The sequence below is a fragment of the Macaca nemestrina genome, chromosome 10, assembly GCF_043159975.1.
Source record: "Macaca nemestrina isolate mMacNem1 chromosome 10, mMacNem.hap1, whole genome shotgun sequence".
NCBI classification, from domain to species: Eukaryota; Metazoa; Chordata; class Mammalia; order Primates; family Cercopithecidae; genus Macaca; species Macaca nemestrina.
The window spans coordinates 76,767,833-76,785,499 of NC_092134.1; the positions used below are offsets into that span (position 1 = coordinate 76,767,833).

At 46.5% G+C, this 17,667-nt stretch overlaps 1 protein-coding gene and 2 non-coding genes across 3 annotated transcripts; all 3 read left to right on the forward strand.

Moving 5' to 3' along the window:
• The first annotated feature begins 7,034 nt into the window (after positions 1-7,034).
• ATP5F1B (ATP synthase F1 subunit beta) lies at positions 7,035-17,129 on the forward strand. Its single transcript, XM_071071593.1, has 10 exons — positions 7,035-7,195; positions 7,676-7,858; positions 8,074-8,248; positions 9,074-9,195; positions 9,441-9,625; positions 10,200-10,358; positions 10,460-10,582; positions 13,853-14,065; positions 15,051-15,252; positions 16,881-17,129. The coding sequence occupies exons 1-10, from the start codon at positions 7,069-7,071 to the stop codon at positions 16,979-16,981; spliced, it is 1,590 nt and encodes a 529-aa protein (XP_070927694.1). The 5' UTR covers positions 7,035-7,068; the 3' UTR covers positions 16,982-17,129.
• LOC112425297 (small nucleolar RNA SNORD59) lies at positions 7,928-8,001 on the forward strand. Its single transcript, XR_003016367.1, has one exon. It is a non-coding gene; the product is annotated as a small nucleolar RNA SNORD59 (small nucleolar RNA).
• LOC112425298 (small nucleolar RNA SNORD59) lies at positions 9,282-9,348 on the forward strand. Its single transcript, XR_003016368.1, has one exon. It is a non-coding gene; the product is annotated as a small nucleolar RNA SNORD59 (small nucleolar RNA).
• Positions 17,130-17,667: the final 538 nt, after the last annotated feature.

Sequence of the window (17,667 nt, forward strand, 5' to 3'; positions counted from 1 at the left end):
TAATCACAGCACTTTGGGAGGCGCCACTGCACTCCAGCCTGGGTGGTAGAGCAAGACTGTCTCAAAAACAAAAAAATGTTCTGGGCTGGGCATGGTGGCTCATGCCTGGCCAACATGGCGAAACCCCCTCTCAAAAAAAAAAAAAAGGATTGTTAGTGAAATTTTTTAAGTTCAGATGAATGGGTATAGCATATTTTTTGTCCATATTGATAGGTCGTGATATTGGTGCTATACAGTTTCCTAAACTTAGCTATTTCCAGGGAGGGCAGGTTGAGGGTGATTGCTACAGTAGCATGAGGGTTGTGTCCCCCATTTTAGTTCTAGGCTAATTGAAATTTCTCCTGTTTAGCGGGAATTCTTTTGAGAAATTTTTTTAAAGTACAATTTTTTATTTGTGGATCACCCAGCATTGTACCAAATAGGAAAAGATACAGGCTAGGTAGGGAGGAGGCTGGCACTTTGTGAAAAACTTAACATCTAGTTGCTTTGATAGAGAGTGATTAAGTTGGTAACTAAGGGTCTAAGTAGTTGCGAATACGGAGTAAGACTTCCTGGTCGAATCTAGCAGCCTGTGCAAATAAGAGGACAACTGAAATGGAGTTCTAGGGTGGCAGTAGGATGGAGAATTTTAACACTGATTCTAAGGATTTTGTAAAGGCTTATTCTAATCCCTACATTCTGTCATCTTTGTGCACTTGAACCTTGAACAACATGGGTTTGACCCCTTTTAGGTGGATTTTTTCCAACCAAATGCAGGTCAAAAATACTGTATTTGTAAAATGCCAAACCCATGAATACGGAGGGTTCTGCAGGGCCAACTTTAGGACTTAAGTATGCTCTGATTTTGGTATGCTTGGTGGTGGAGTGGTCATTAAACCACTCCTCCCGAATATACCAAGGGATAATTGTGTTTGTTTTTTTGTTTTTGTTGTTTTTTGTTTTTTGAGACAGTCTCGCTCTGTCACTGAGGCTGGAATGCAGTGGCACGATTTTGGCACACTGCAACCTGTGCATCCCGGGTTCAAGCGATTCTCCTGCCTCAGCCTCTCCAGTAGCTGGGACTACAGGCATGTGCCACCACGCCCAGCTAATTTTTATATTTTTAGTAGAGATGGGGTTTCATCATGTTGGCCAGGCTGATCTCGAACTCCTGACTTCGGGTGATCCACCCGCCTCGGCCTCCCAAAGTGCTGGGATTCAGGCGTGAGCCACCACACCCGGCCAATTGTGTTTTTTAGATCTGTGGGTTTCATTTAAACATTGACCGCAATTAAATGTTGAATGTCTATTCCTACTAGTAAAAAGCGTCATATATCGCCACCAAATCTCTTTCCCATAACACCGTATGGTAAAATACATTTCAGAAATACCATATCATGAATAATGTTTTGCAGGTGGATTTGGAGGTAAGGAAACAAGTTCGTGCAATCATTCAAGTGGTAAGAGATGAAGGGCTAAATTTAGGCAATGGTAATGGGATCTGGAATCCAGGTATATGTAGGTGGTCAAATAAGGCGTGGTGACAACTCATTTAAGATATTGCCAGGCTTGGCCAGGCGCGGTGGCTCACGCTTGTAATCCCAGCACTTTGGGAGACCAAGGCAGGCGGATCACAAGGTCAGGAGTTCGAGACCAGCTGGGCCAACACAGTGAAACACTGTCTCTACTAAAAATACACAAATTAGCTGGGCATGGTGGCACATGCCTGTAATCCCAGCTACTCGGGAGGCTGAGGCAGGAGAATCGCTTGAACCCGGGAGGCGGAGGTTGCAGTGAGCCGAGATCCCACCACTGCACTCCAGTTTGGGCAAAAGAGCAAGACATGGTCTCACAAATAAATAAGGCCAGGCGAGGTGGCTCATGCCTGTAATCCCAGCGCTTTGGGAGGCTGAGGCGGGCAGATAATGAGGTCAGGAGTTCAAGACCAGCCTGGCCAACATAGTGAAACCCCGTCTCTACTAAAAATACAATAAGTAGCCATGCATGGTGTTGCATGCCTGTAGTCCCAGCTACTTGGGAGGCTAAGGCAGGAGAATTGCTTGAACCTGGGAGGCAGAGGTTGTGGTGAGCCGAGACGGTGCCACTGCACTCCAGCCTGGGCAATAGAGTGAGACTCTGTCTCAAAAAAATAATAATAAAAATTAATAGGGGCCGGGCACGGTGGCTCACGCCTGTAATCCCAGCACTCTGGGAGGCCAAGGCGGGCGGATCATGAGGTCAGGAGATCGAGACCATCCTGGCTAACACAGTGAAACCCCATCTCTACTAAAAAATACAAAAAATTAGCCAGGCGTGGTGGCGGCCACCTGTAGTCCCAGCTAATCAGGAGGCTAAGGCAGGAGAATGGCGTGAACCCAGGAGGCAGAGCTTGCAGTGAGCTGAGATCCGGCCACTGCACTCCAGCCTGGGCGACAGATCGAGACTCCGTCTCAAAAAAAAAAAAAAAAAAAAAAAAATTAATAAACAAATAATAGGTCAAAACATACCACTAAATTAAAAGATAACATTAGAAGAAAACATTTACAACGTGTTTAACAAAGCATTTCAAGAACACTTAATTGTGACAAGCCAAAAGGAAAAAATTGGCAAAAGATGGAAACAATTAACTGAAGATATACAACTGGCCAACAAACATGAAAATATTCCATCTTACTCGCCATTAGACCTGAGCGTGGTGGCTCATGCCTGTCATCTCAACACTTTGGAAGTCCATGGAAGACAGATTACTTGAGCGTCCCCGTCACCCCACTGGGCTTGAAGCTAGCCATGGGCAACATGTCGAAACCCTGTCTTTACAAAAATTAGCAGGGCCTGATGGTGTGTGCATATGACTGTGGTCCCAGCTACTCGGGAGGCAGAGGTGGGAGGACTTGAGCCTGGGAGGCTCTAGTTCAAGAACTATTTGAACCCGGGAGGCAAAGGCTGCAGTGAGCCGTAATTGCTCCACTGTACTGCAGCCTGGGAGATAGAGCAAGACCCTGCCTCAATTAAAAAAAAAAAAAAGTGGCTCTTGCCTGTAATCTCAGCACTTTGGGAGGCCGAGGAGGGCAGATCATCTGAGGTCAGGAGTTCGAGACCAGCCTGGCCAATATGGTGAAACCCCTTCTCTACTAAAAATACAAAAAAATTAGCCGGGCGTTGTGGCGGGAGCCTGTAGTCTCAGCTACTCAGGAGGCTGAGGCAGGAGAATTGCTTGAACCTGGGAGGCGGAGGTTGCAGTGAGCCTAGATCATGCCACTGCACTCCAGCCTGGGCAACAGAGTGAGACTCTGTCTCAAAAAAAAAAAAAAAAAAAAAAAAAGAAATGTCAGAGTAGCACGGGGGTGGTGGCTCACGTCTGTAATCCCAACACATCCCACCAGAGTTCGAGGTGGGCAGATCACCTGAGTTCAGGAGTTCAAGACCAACCTGGCCAACATGGTGAAACCCTGTCTCTAGTAAAAAATACAAAAAAATTAGCCAGATGTGGTGGTGCATGCCTGTAGTCCCAGCTACTTGGGAAGCTGAGGCAGGAGAATCACTTGAACCTGGGAGACAGAGGTTGCAGTGAGCTGAGATAGCACCATTGCACTCCAACCTGGGCAACAAAATTGATACTCCATCTCAAAAAAAAAAAGTAATGTGTTTGATCGTTAATAAAACTCTAATTTTGCCAAGACCCAAATTGGTGATACAAAACCAAAGTTCTCAAATCAGATTAAGTCTTGCTAGAAAGGCAGTAGAGGGAGGAAGTCATAGAGCTTCTTCACTTTTATTTATTTATTTATTTATTTATTTATTTATTTTTATTTTTATTTTTTTTGAGACAGAGTCTCGCTCTGTCGCCCAGGCTGGAGTGCAGTGGTGGGAGCTCGGCTCACTGTAAGCTCCGCCTCCTGGGTTCACACCATTCTCCTGCCTCAGCCTCCAGAGTAGCTGGGACTACAGGTGCCCACTACCACGCCCGGCTAATTTTTGTGTTTTTAGTAGAGACGGGGTTTCACCTTGTTAGCCAGGATGGTCTCGATCTCCTGACCTCGTGATCCGCCCGCCTCGGCCTCCCCAAAGTGCTGGAATTACAGGCATGAGCCACTGCGCCCAGCCACTTCTTCACTTTTATATAAAATTATCTCCTTTTTTTTGAGATGGGGTCTCACTATGTTGCCCAGGCTGGAGTGCAGTGGCACAGATATCAGCTCACTGCAACCTCTATCTCTTAGGCTCAAGCAATCCTCCCACCTCAGCCTCCTGAGTAGCCTCCTGCAATGGTGCAATCTTAGATAACCACAACCTCCACCTCCTGGGCTCAAGCCGTCCTCCCATCACAGCCTCCCCAGTAGCTGGGAAAACAGGCACACACCACCATGCCTGGCTAATTTTTGTATTTTTGTAGAAACAGGGTTTCACCGTGTTGCCCAGTCTGGTCTCCAACTCCCTGACTCACTCAATCCCCCCATCTCAGCCTTCCAAAGTGCTGGGATTACAGGCGCGAGCCACCATGCCCAGCCTATAAAATTATCCTTGTTCAGGTCAGAAACAGATGAGGCCATAGATATGATATAACAGGCTCACAAATGACACAAGGAATCTTTATTTTGATTTTTCATCTCTGCTTTTTTTTTTTTAAGCAACCTACGTTGTCTAGAATTTTAAAAAAATCCTAAACATTTGCCCTATATTACTTTTTCAAGGGCATTATACGAAACAGACTCTGCTCACAAAATGTATGAGAGGAACAAATTATTGAATGGATTGGATAGGATCCAATTGACATTAGTCAATAGTAAACAAAAATAATAATATCATATATATGTAGGGCTAATTTTGTGCCAGGCATTGTTCTCAATTCTTCTTTCTTATATTAGTCTACTTAATTCTCAAAACAATCCTAGGATATAATCCCCATTGTTAGTAGTAGTATCCCTTTTATGGATGAGGAAACTGATGTAAAGAGATTAAATAACTTGCCCAATGATAGCTAGTGAGTGGAAAACACAAGATTCCCAACCTGGCTCCAATGACAATATTCCTTTTTTTTTTTTTTGAGACAGAGTTACACTCTTGTTGCCCAGGCTGGAGTGCAATGGTGCAATCTCAGCTCACCGCAACCTCTGCCTCCTGGGTTCAAGTGATTGTTTTGTCTCAGCCTCCTGAGTAGCTGGGATTACAGGCATGTGCCACCATGCCTGGCTAATTTTGTATTTTTAGTAGAGACGGGGTTTCTCCATGTTGATCAGGCTGGTCTCAAACTCCCGACTTCAGGTGATTCACCCACCTCAGCCTCCCAAAGTGCTGGGATTACAGGGGTGAGCCACTGCGCCCGGCCTATTTTATTTTATATATTTATTTTATGTTTTGAGACAGAGTCTCACTCTGTCGCCCAAGCTGGAGTGCAGTGGTGCGATCTCGGCTCACTGCAACCTCTGCCTCCCGGGTTCAAAAGATTCTCCTGCTTCAGCCTCCTGAGTAGCTGGGAGTATAGGCGCCTGCCATCACGCCTGGTTAATTTTTTTTTTTTTTTTTTTTTGAGACGGAGTCTCGCTCTGCCGCCCAGGCTGCAGTCCAATGGCGCGATCTCGGCTCACTGCAAGCTCTGCCTCCCGGGTTCATGCCATTCTCCTGCCTCAGCTTCCCGAGTAGCTGGGACTACAGGCGCCCGCCACCACGCCGGGCTAGTTTTTTGTATTTTTAGTAGAGACGGGATTTCACCATGTTAGCCAGGATGGTCTCGATCTCCTGACCTTGTGATCCGCCCGCCTTGGCTTCCCAAAGTGCTGGGATTACAAGATTGAGCCACCGCGCCCGGCTAATTTTTGTATTTTTAGTAGAGACGGGGTTTCACCATGTTGGCCAGGCTGGTCTCCAACTCCTGACCTCAGGTGATCCAGCTGCTTCGGCCTCCCAAAGTGCTGGGATTGCAAACGTGAGCCACCGCTCCCGGACTACACTAAGAATTTCTAGGCAGGGAGCGGTGGCTCACGCTTGTAATCCCAGCACTTTCGGAGGCCGAGGTGGGCGGATCAGGAGGTCAGGAAGTCGAGACCATCCTGCCTAACATAGTGAAACCCCGTATCTACTAAAAAAAAAAATACAAAAAATTAGCCGGGCGTGGTGGCGGGCGCCCGTAGTCCCAGCTACTTGGGAGGCTGAGGCAGGAGAATGGCGTGAACCCGGGAGGCAGAGCTTGCAGTGAGCCGAGATCGCGCCACTGCATTCCCGCCTGGGTGACAGAGCGAGACTCCGTCTCAAAAAAAAGAAAAAAAAAAAAAAAAAGAATTTATATTCACATTTCATAGCTGAGGTCTCTCAGCTTCCTTCAAGGTAGACAATTCTGTATCTCTAGGTGACCCAAATTTATCCCCTCCTCTTACGTGCACCCAGTTTATACTTAACCAGGAACCATCACATTATTGCATTGTCTGTTCACCTGGACCTTGAAAGGAAGGTCCTGAGTCTTATTTATCTTATTGAGTCTCCTCAATACCCAGCTAAAGTACTGGTTACATTAGTTTCCTTCATTTTAATAGGTTTAAATGATAAAGATCCTGTCTAGGATGCTAATCTGTGCAATCTCCTGGAAGCTTCCAATTTCACTACTTCGAGAGAGAAACCGTATTTTGGCTCTAAAGAGGGCTCCTGACTTCGCCACGCTCACCTTCAGTGGTGCTTCACGGCGCAACCACTTCCCCTGTGGTTGTCACCTAGATCAAGGGCCTATCTAAGGAGAAAACCCAAGGACAGGCAAAGACAGCCCACGCACTTTCAACAGGAACTCGGCCCCTTTCCTAAACGTAGTTCCTCTGATTACCCTCTCCAATTGACGTCTCTATGATCCAATTAGATTTCGAGGCTCAGAGTGTCGCCCTCTAACCTCACACTGTCCAATAAAAAAAGGAGTTTCAGATTAGCACCAGTTTTGACCAATGGATGAGAAGATGAGCGTGTATTAACCTGTAGAAGCAGCACTGAGAATGATGAGCAGCCAATTTATCCAATGGACCTGCCTACAGCAGCGTAGGCCTCGCCCCAACTGCAGGAGAGCAGGCGGCGGGGGTTGCTGCAGCAATCAGTCTCCACCCGGACTCCGCCATGTTGGGTCTTGTGGGTCGTGTGGCCACTGCTTCGGCCTCCGGGGCCTTGCGGGGACTCACTCCTTCAGCGTCGCTACCCCCAGCTCAGCTCTTACTGCGGGCCGCTCCGACGGCGGTCCATCCTGGTAAGTGCTTTTCTCTAGGAGCTGAAGTTCCATTTTGCCGCCCCATGACCTTGAGCCGGGGAACGATGGTAGCTCGGGCCTAAGGGATCCGTGGTGCTAAAAGTATGCCTGGAGCCGCATTTTGTTCTCTAATGGCAGGAGAACAAGAATGGGACACCCATAGAATGTTTCTTTGACCCAGCTCTGTCCCGTTCTGTGTAAAGTTCTTTGTGTGACGGAAAAGGTGCGGGCAGGTGCGTTGACCTTCCGGTTGAATAGGGATATTGAACTCTCGAAAAATGGGTTATTGTGCATGCGGATGGGAAGGCTGTGCAGGCGCTTTATCGATCGCTGCGCGGCCTTCCCTCTTGGACACGCCTTCCGTACAAGCGGAAAGAGGCCTGACTTCGGCTGAGTTTTCCTCTTATTGTGTAAATCTTGGCTTCCGATAACCTTTTACTGTACTGACCCCCGTTCCTTCCTATATCTTTTGTCTATTAGTCAGGGACTATGCGGCGCAAACATCTCCTTCGCCAAAAGCGGGCGCCGCCACCGGGCGCATCGTGGCGGTCATTGGCGCAGTGGTGGACGTCCAGTTTGATGAGGGACTACCACCAATTCTAAATGCCCTGGAAGTGCAAGGCAGGGAGACCAGACTGGTTTTGGAGGTGGCCCAGCATTTGGGTAAGTAGAATTTATTAGGAATAGTAAAGACCTTGTGTAGCCCAAGTATCCCAAAAACCAAGCTGTCTCCCTCTGTGATGATTTTATCAAAATGACTTTCGTTCTTCTGAGTTTGCTGAAGCCGCATTTAGGTACTGAGAAGGAGTCTTGGTCGACTTAGGTCTTGATACCAATTTTTACTTAATGTATAACCCTGCAATGCCTGTATCTAACAGGTGAGAGCACAGTAAGGACTATTGCTATGGATGGTACGGAAGGCTTGGTTAGAGGCCAGAAAGTACTGGATTCTGGTGCACCAATCAAAATTCCTGTTGGTCCTGAGACTTTGGGCAGAATCATGAATGTTATTGGAGAACCTATTGATGAAAGAGGTCCCATCAAAACCAAACAGTAAGTTGCTCTTAATGCATCTGTGGACGAAGAAACTTATGTTATTTGCAGTTTTACACATTAAGGTGACACATTCTCATAAAGCAGAATTTGTCTTCTGATACCTTCGATTATTAAAATCACACAGCGCAGTTTCACCTGAAGAAATTAGGATGCAGAATTTCTGATTGACAAAAACCTACTACTTGAGGGTTTTTTTTTTTGTTTGAGAAGGAGTTTTGCTCTCGACTCACTGCAACCTCCACCTCCTGGGTTCAAGTGATTCTCCTGCCTCAGCCTCCTGAGTAGCTGGGATTACAGGTGCATGCCACCATGCCTGGCTAATTTTTGTATTTTTAGTACAGACGGGGTTTCACCATGTTGGCCAGGCTGGTCTCGAACTCCTGATTTCAGGTGATCCACCCACCTCGGCCCCCCAAAGTGCTGGGATAACAGACATGACCCACTGCGCCCGGCTAGTTGAGTATTTTTAAGACTTGCTCTTACTGCTTAGGTTTAGGAGTCTCCAAAACTTGTAGGTTTTTGTATTTGCTATTGCTATGTGAGGGAATGCTGTTAGGTTAAGGCTCAGTAAAATGAAAAATTTATGACAGTTAAAGTAAGGGAATGGGATTATTGTTCCCTAAGATAATGATTTTCTTTATTGCAGAAAGTTGGGTTAGATCCTGGATGATAGTTGATCTAATTTATACAACAAAGGGGAGATAAGACTGTGGTTCCTTAAGTAAAGGGATGGACTTGAGAGTTGATAGGGAAGGATATATAAGATTATCATTTGCTTTCAACAAGGTGAATAGATACCAATCCTCTCTTCTACTTTTACAGATTTGCTGCCATTCATGCTGAGGCTCCAGAGTTCATGGAAATGAGTGTTGAGCAGGAAATTCTGGTGACTGGTATCAAGGTTGTGGATCTGCTAGCTCCCTATGCCAAGGGTGGCAAAATTGGTATGTTATTAAAGGGTACATATTTTCCAAACCTAATATGGGAGGAAAAACTCATACACTGTTACGAGTGGATATTGACATCTGTTCCTCACTGATGAGTACATTCTTTCATTCTTCTGAGTTAGCTGAAGCCATATGCAATTTCTGAGAAGGAATAGGATGGAAGGAAGCAATTCCTTTTTTGGAAGTTTGCTTATTTAGGAAAGCAGAACTCTTAAATATTCTTTCTTTTCAACCTCTTATAGGGCTTTTTGGTGGTGCCGGAGTTGGCAAGACTGTACTGATCATGGAGTTAATCAACAATGTCGCCAAAGCCCATGGTGGTTACTCTGTGTTTGCTGGTGTTGGTGAGAGGACCCGTGAAGGCAATGATTTATACCATGAAATGATTGAATCTGGTGTTATCAACTTAAAAGATGCCACCTCTAAGGTCAGCATTGAGCTGATTGACGTCCACATGGTAGTTATGCCAGGAAACTATTGCCAACTGAAGCCATGTTCTATATTTTCTATTTGATGTTTTTTTTCTTTTTAAAATAATTTTAATATTTTCATTTTAGTGTCCCAGGACCTACAAAGGAAATCTGTTAGTGTTTTCCCCCCAGCTTCCAATACACTAGTGGACATTTTCTGTTCTCTTTGATACTGACATTAAATAACATTTCCAGGTTTTCTTTTTGGTAGATAGTCCCATCATTTGAAAGCTAATTTTGGGAGGGGTGGATTGGACATGGTACATACGTTTCAGCTAAGCCTATTTTGTACTTTTCACTTAATTTGAAAAGGTTTTTATTTCCTTTCTACTATAGTTTTGCCTTAGTAATATAAAAAGCTGTCTTTTTTTGTTTTGAACTGCATCTCTAATAGGGAAAAGAAACTTGCACACAAAAATGTTGACACCTTCTGAGAAAGGATCTGTGGTCATTTCTCCAATTTGGGAACCTTCAGTATGTGGCTTCTCTACTCCTTTGTCAGGTTTTACGATCTATGTATGATTACTGCAGGTAGCGCTGGTATATGGTCAAATGAATGAACCACCTGGTGCTCGTGCCCGGGTAGCTCTTACTGGACTGACTGTGGCTGAATACTTCAGAGACCAAGAAGGTCAAGATGTACTGCTATTTATTGATAATATCTTTCGCTTCACCCAGGCTGGTTCAGAGGTAAGAGGGAAGCTTGAGAGGACCTGGTTCATTTGGCCTTTCTTTGGAGCTATTCAGATGAGGCTAAGGATGTAGACGCCTAAGACCTTTTTTTCTTTTAGGTGTCTGCATTATTGGGCAGAATCCCTTCTGCCGTGGGCTATCAGCCTACCCTCGCCACTGACATGGGTACTATGCAGGAAAGAATTACCACTACCAAGAAGGGATCTATCACCTCTGTACAGGTAACAAAAATTACATAGATGAAGATGTGATTTGTAGAAAGGCGGGGTGCAGTGGTGCATCTCAGCTACTGAGGAGGCTGAGACGGGAAGATTGCTTGAGCCCAAGAGATCAGCCTGGGGAACAAAGCAAGACCCTATCTAAAAAAAAAAATGTATGTAGAGAGATGTATAAAACTTATTGGGCCAGGCGTGGTGGCTCACGCCTGTAATCCCAACACTTTGGGAGGCCGAGGTGGGCAGATCATGAGGTCAGGAGTTAGAGACCAGCCTGGCCAACATGGTGAAACCCTGTCTCTACTAAAGATATAAAAAATTAGCCGGGCATGGTGGCAGACGCCTGTAATCCCAGCTACTCAGAGGCTGAGGCAGGAGAATCGCTTGAATCCCGGAGGCAGAGGTTGCAGTGAGCCAATATCGCGCCATTGCACTCCAGCCTGGGCAACAGGGTGAGACTCCGTCTCAAATAAATAAATAACTTAGTTATTTACATCTCAAAAAGGTCTGTTAACTGGGGTTCATGAGCTCCCTGGAATAATGTGTAAAAGTCTGTGTGTGTGCATGTTAAAGACCCTAAAAGGTTAAGAAATACCCAAAATAATTGAAGGTAGGTTGGGCGGGGTGGCTCACACCTGTAATCTTAGCACTTTTGGAGACTGAGGCAGGCGAATCACTTGAGGTTAGGAGTTCGAAACCAGCTTGGCCAACATAGTGAAACCCCGTCTCTGCTAAAACTACAAAAAACTAGCCAGGCGTAGTGGTGTGCGCTAGTAATCCCAGCTAGTCAGGGGGCTGAGGCAGGAGAATCGTTTGAATCCCGGAGGTTGCAATGAGCCAAGATTGGGGCACTGCACTCCAGCTTGGGCGACAGAGTAAGACTCTGTCTCAAAAAAAACATAAATGAAGGTATACATTTAAATGTAGATCACAAAGCAATGGTTTCTAGTCTAAGGGGAGTCCAGAGCTATATGGGAACTTAGCATTAAATATTTACTGTATTAGGGCTGGGTGCAGTGGCTCATGCCTATAATTCTAGCACTTTGGGAGGCCAAGGCAGGTGGATCATGAGGTCAGGAAATCCAGACCATCCTGACTAGCACAGTGAAACCCCATCTCTACTAAAAATACAAAAGATTAGCTGGGCGTGGTGGCACCTGCCTGTAGTTCCAGCTACCCGGGAGGCTGAGGCAGGAGAATTGCTTGAACCTGGGAGGCGGAGGTTGCAGGAGGTTGTGGTGAGCTGAGATTGCACCACTGCACTCCAGCCTGGGCGACAGAGAGATACTCCATCTCAAAAAAAAAGTAGTATACATTTTCAAATATATATAGATGGGATAGATAGTAAAATTACATAAATTTTTTTTTTTTTTTTTTTTTTTTTTTTTTTTTGAGACAGAGTCTCGCTCTGTCGCCCAGGCTGGAGTGCAGTGGCCGCATCTCAGCTCACTGCAAGCTCTGCCTCCCGGGTCTACGCCATTCTCCTGCCTCAGCCTCCCGAGTAGCTGGGACTACAGGCGCCCGCCACCTCACCCGGCTAGTTTTTTGTATTTTTTTAGTAGAGACGGGGTTTCACCGTATTAGCCAGGCTGGTCTCGATCTCCTGACCTTGTGATCCGCCCGTCTCGGCCTCCCAAAGTGCTGGGATTACAGGCTTGAGCCACCGCGCCCGGCCCATAAATTTTATGTATAGTAAGAACATGGCTAAACTGTAGAAACTTTTCATGATTCAATTTAATGAACTATTGTGCAAGAAGTTTTTTCTTCTTGTTTTTAATTCTTTTTTTTTTTTTTTTTTTTTTTTGAGATGGAGTTTCACTCTCATTGCCCAGGCTGGAGTGCAGTGGGCGCGATCTTGCCTCACTGCAACCTCCACCTCCTGGGTTCAGGTGATTCCTTTGTCTCAGCCTCCTGAGTAGCAGGGATCATAGGCACCCAACACCAGACCCAGTTAATTTTTGTATTTTTAATAGAGACAGGGTTTCACCATGTTAGTCAGGCTGGTCTTGAACTCCTGACCTCAGGTGATCTGCCCGACTCAGCCTCCCAAAGTGTTGGGCTTACAGGCATGAGCCACTGCGCCTGGCTTTTTGAGACAGTCTGTCGCCTAGGCTAGAGTGCAGTGGCACGATCTTGGCTCGCTATAACCTCCACCTCCCAGGTTCAAGCGATTCACCTGCCTCAGCCTCCTGCGTAGCTGGAATTACAGGCATGCGCCACCACGCCTGGCTAATTTTTATATATTTTTTTTTTTAGTAGAGACGGGGTTTTACCATGTTGGTCAGGCTGGTCTCGAACTGATCTCGTGATCTGCCTGCCTTGGTCTCCCAAAGTGCTAGTTTTACAGGCGTGAGCCATCGTGCCCCACCCCCAGCTTCATGTTTTTAATTCTAAAAGTGGGTATTATTAAAATAGAGTTAAAATACAAGATGAAGAGCAAAAAGAATGATATTAAAAATTCTTCCATCATGGCTGAGAGACCAGATAATCTGTCAGCTTATTCAGCAGGTATTAGGGGTGGTAAGAAGGGTCTTTGGAGTGCTAAATGGAATGAGATGGTAAAGATACGTCAGAAAGGGGGATGGCTTAAGTAAAATTACTTTGGTTTGCTGGGCGTGGTGGCTCACACCTATAATCCCAGCAGTTTGGGAGGCCAAGGCGGGTGGATCACGAGGTCAGGAGTTCAAGACTAGCCTGGCCAAGATGGTGAAACCCCATCTCTACTAAAAGTACAAAAAAATTAGCCGGATGTGGTGGTGGGCACCTGTAGTCCCAGCCACTCGGGAAGCTGAGGCAGAGAATTGCTTGAATCCGGGAGGCAGAGGTTGCGGTGAGCCGAGATTGCGTCACTGCACTCCAGCCTGGGCAACAGAGCAAGACCCTGTCTCAAAAAAAAAAAAAAAAAAAAGATATGGCCAGGCACGGTGGCTCACACCTGTAATCCCAGCACTTTGGGAGGCCAAGGCGGGCGGATCACGAGGTCAGGAGATCATCCTGGCTAACACGGTGAAACCCCGCTTCTACTAAAAATGCAAAAAATTAGCTGGGCGAAGCGGCGGGCGCCTGTAGTCCCAGCTACTTGGGAGGCTGAGGCAGGAGAATGGCGTGAACCCGGGAGGCGGAGCTTGCAGTGAGCCGAGATCGCGCCATTGCACTCCAGCCTGGGCGACTAAGCGAGACTCTGTCTCAAAAAAAAAAAAAAAAAAAAAAAGATACTTTTAAAACAAAAAAAAATTTACTTTGGTTCCTGCTGTACTTCATGGGATCTCATTTTAGGCTATCTATGTGCCTGCTGATGACTTGACTGACCCAGCTCCTGCTACTACGTTTGCCCATTTGGATGCTACCACTGTACTGTCACGTGCCATTGCTGAGCTGGGCATCTATCCAGCTGTGGATCCTCTAGACTCCACCTCTCGCATCATGGATCCCAACATTGTTGGCAGTGAGCATTACGATGTTGCCCGTGGGGTGCAAAAAATCCTGCAGGTGAGTATATTACTATGTGGGATCACTGTCTGGAAAGTTAAAAAGAGGGATTGTGGGGACTGTATTAGGACTGGATCTTTCTTTTCTTTTTTTTTTTTGAGACGGAGTCTCGCTCTGTCGCCCAGGCTGGAGTGCAGTGGCCGGATCTCAGCTCACTGCAAGCTCCGCCTCCCGGGTCACGCCATTCTCCTGCCTCAGCCTCCCGAGTAGCTGGGACTACAGGCGTCCGCCACCTCGCCCGGCTAGTTTTTTGTATTTTTTTAGTAGAGACGGGGTTTCACCATGTTAGCCAGGATGGTCTCAATCTCCCGACCTCGTGATCCGCCCGTCTCGGCCTCCCAAAGTGCTGGGATTACAGGCTTGAGCCACCGCGCCCGGCCAGGACTGGATCTTTCTTAGTGATTTGTGTGATTTGTTTTGGAGCAAGGAAAGTTGAGGCTAGCAATTGCTAGTGAGAGCTAATGAGGTCTCTTGAGTTTCCAGGTACTTAACGCTGTGGCATGCAATATTTTTCTTTATTTTTTGAGATGGCGTCTCTGTCGCTGAAGCTGGAGTGCAGTGGCGCCATCTTGGCTCACTGCAACCTCCGCCTTCCAGGTTCAAGCGATTCTCCTGCCTCAGCCTCTTGAGTACCTGGGATTACAGGCGCGTGCCACCACACCCAGCTAATTTTTCTATTTTTAGTAGAGACGGTTTCACCAGTTGGTCAGGCTGGTCTTGAACTCTTGACCTTGTGATCTGCCCACCTCAGCCTTTCAAAGTACTGGGATTACAGGTGTGAGCCACCGTGCCCGGTGGAATGCAGTATTTTTCTAACAGCACCAAACTAGGACTATGGAGAACAAGAAAGACACTAATCTTTCTTGGCTGAGGGTCCTCGTACCACCACCACCCTCTCTGCCCCCTAGCATGTAACTTTCCCTTTGTTAGCTTGTCCAAATTAAAGGAATGAGAGTACTTAACTCAGGCTTCTTTTTTCTCATAGGACTACAAATCCCTCCAGGATATCATTGCCATCCTGGGTATGGATGAACTTTCTGAGGAAGACAAGTTGACTGTGTCCCGTGCACGGAAAATACAGCGTTTTTTGTCTCAGCCATTCCAGGTTGCTGAGGTCTTCACAGGTCATATGGGGAAGCTGGTACCCCTGAAGGAGACCATCAAAGGATTCCAGCAGATTTTGGCAGGTGAGATTTTGAGTACCAAGCTGAACATAAGATCACAGAAAAGCCAAAATCTTGAATGTTTACTGTGCTGTGGTCCCATTCCAACGACCATCAAGCAATATATAATATACTATGTCTAATTATATTTTAAATTAAAAAACAAACTTTCCCATTACTTTTGTTTGAAAATACTCTACATGACCGGACGCGGTGGCTCACACCTATAAATCCCAGCACTTTGGGAGGCCAAGCCAGGTGGATCACGAGGTCAGGAGATTGAGACCATCCTGGCTAACGGTGAAACCCCATATCTACTAAAAATACAAAAAAATTAGCTGGGCGTGGCGGCGGGCACCTGTAGGGGAGGCTGAGGCAGGAGAATGGCGTGAACCCGGGAGGTGGAGCTTGCAGTGCGCCGAGATCGCGCCACTGCACTCCAGCCTGGGGGACAGAGCAAGACTCCGTCTCAAAAAAAAAATACTCTGCATTTAATTTGTGATTTGTTACTTGATACTTTAGCTCCCTTTTATTTTATACGTATTTTCTGAGACTGAGTCTCTCGCCCAGGTTGGAGTACACTGGTGCAATCGTGACTGACTGCAACCTCCACCTCCCAGGTTCAGGTGATACTCCAGCCTCAACCATCCAAGTAGCTGGGATTACAGGCACACGCCACCATGCATAATTTTTGTATTTTTAGTAGCCATGGGGTTTCACCATGTTGGCCAGACTTGTCTCAAACTCCTGACCTTAGGTGATCCGCCCGCCTTGGCCTCCCGAAGTGCTGGGATTACAGGTGTGAGCCACTATGCCTGACCCATGTGTTCTTAATTCATACTGTATCATGTCTTGTAAATTTGATTTGTGAGGAAAATTTAAGCTTTCTTTTTTTTTTTTTTTTTTTGAGACGGAGTCTCGCTCTGTCACCCAGGCTGGAGTGCAGTGGCCGGATCTCAGCTCATTGCAAGCTCCGCCTCCCGGGTTTACGCCATTCTCCTGCCTCAGCCTCCCGAGTAGCTGGGACTACAGGCGCCTGCCACCTCGCCCGGCTAAGTTTTTTTGTATTTTTAGTAGAGACGGGGTTTCACTGTGTTAGTCAGGATGGTCTCGATCTCCTGACCTCGTGATCCGCCCGTCTCGGCCTCCCAAAGTGCTGGGATTACAGGCTTGAGCCACCGCGCCCGGCCAATTTAAGCTTTCTTTTTTTTTTTTTTTTTTTTTTTTTTTTTTTTTTTTGAGACGGAGTCTCGCTCTGCCGCCCAGGCTGGAGTGCAGTGGCCGGATCTCAGCTCACTGCAAGCTCCGCCTCCCGGGTTCACGCCATTCTCCTGCCTCAGCCTCCCGAGTAGTTGGGACTACAGGCGCCCGCCACCGCGCCCGGCTAGTTTTTTGTATTTTTTAGTAGAGACGGGGTTTCACCGTGTTAGCCAGGATGGTCTCGATCTCCTGACCTCGTGATCCGCCCGTCTCGGCCTCCCAAAGTGCTGGGATTACAGGCTTGAGCCACCGCGCCCGGCCAATTTAAGCTTTCTAAGATGACCTTAAGTCATCACATTCTAACTGATGGCCTCAAGTGGTAAGGAATGTTACACGATGCAGAAAATTGATATCCCTCCACTTCTTACTTTTTTTTTTTCCCCGTCATACAGGTGAATATGACCATCTCCCAGAACAGGCCTTCTATATGGTGGGACCCATTGAAGAAGCTGTGGCAAAAGCTGATAAGCTGGCTGAAGAGCATGCGTCGTGAGGGGTCCTTGTCCTCTGTACTGTCCCTCTCCTTGCCCCTAACCCAAAAAGCTTCATTTATCTGTGTTGGCTGCACAAGAGCCTTGATTGAAGATATATTCTGTCTGAACGGTATTTAAGGTTTCCAATAAAATGTACACCCCTCAGAATTTGTCTGATTCTCTTGGTTCTGACAACATAGTCAACACTCAAGGGTTATGTATTTAGTTTTAGTTTTAGAGACACGGTGTCTGGCTGTGTTGCCAAGACTGGTCTCCGACTCCTGGGCTCCAGATCTCCCACCTCAGTCTCCTGAGTAGCTGGGGCTACAGGTGTATGCAGTCTCACATCACCAGCACTATTTTCAACAATTAGATTTTTAGAGTGGCTATAAGAAGCAGGTTCAGCTTGAAGTGGGCCATGTATGTTTGAAATCGGTGCTTAAAACTAGCCATTCTCTTTTGTTGATGGGCAATCGTACCTCTCATGCGGGGTTTCCTTTGGGTAGTGTGATCTTAGTAGGGCCTCAGTTTGGGGCCTTTAGTTCAATACAAATTGATGTGGTTTTTTTTTTTTTGGTTTTTTTTTTTGGGGGGGGCCTCTATTTCATGTGGCACATCCCTACTTCTTGGTTAAAAATAGGTCTTTTTTGAAGGGCATATTGGGAAAAACTCGTTTTAGAAGTAACCGATTTCCAGGGGTTAATCT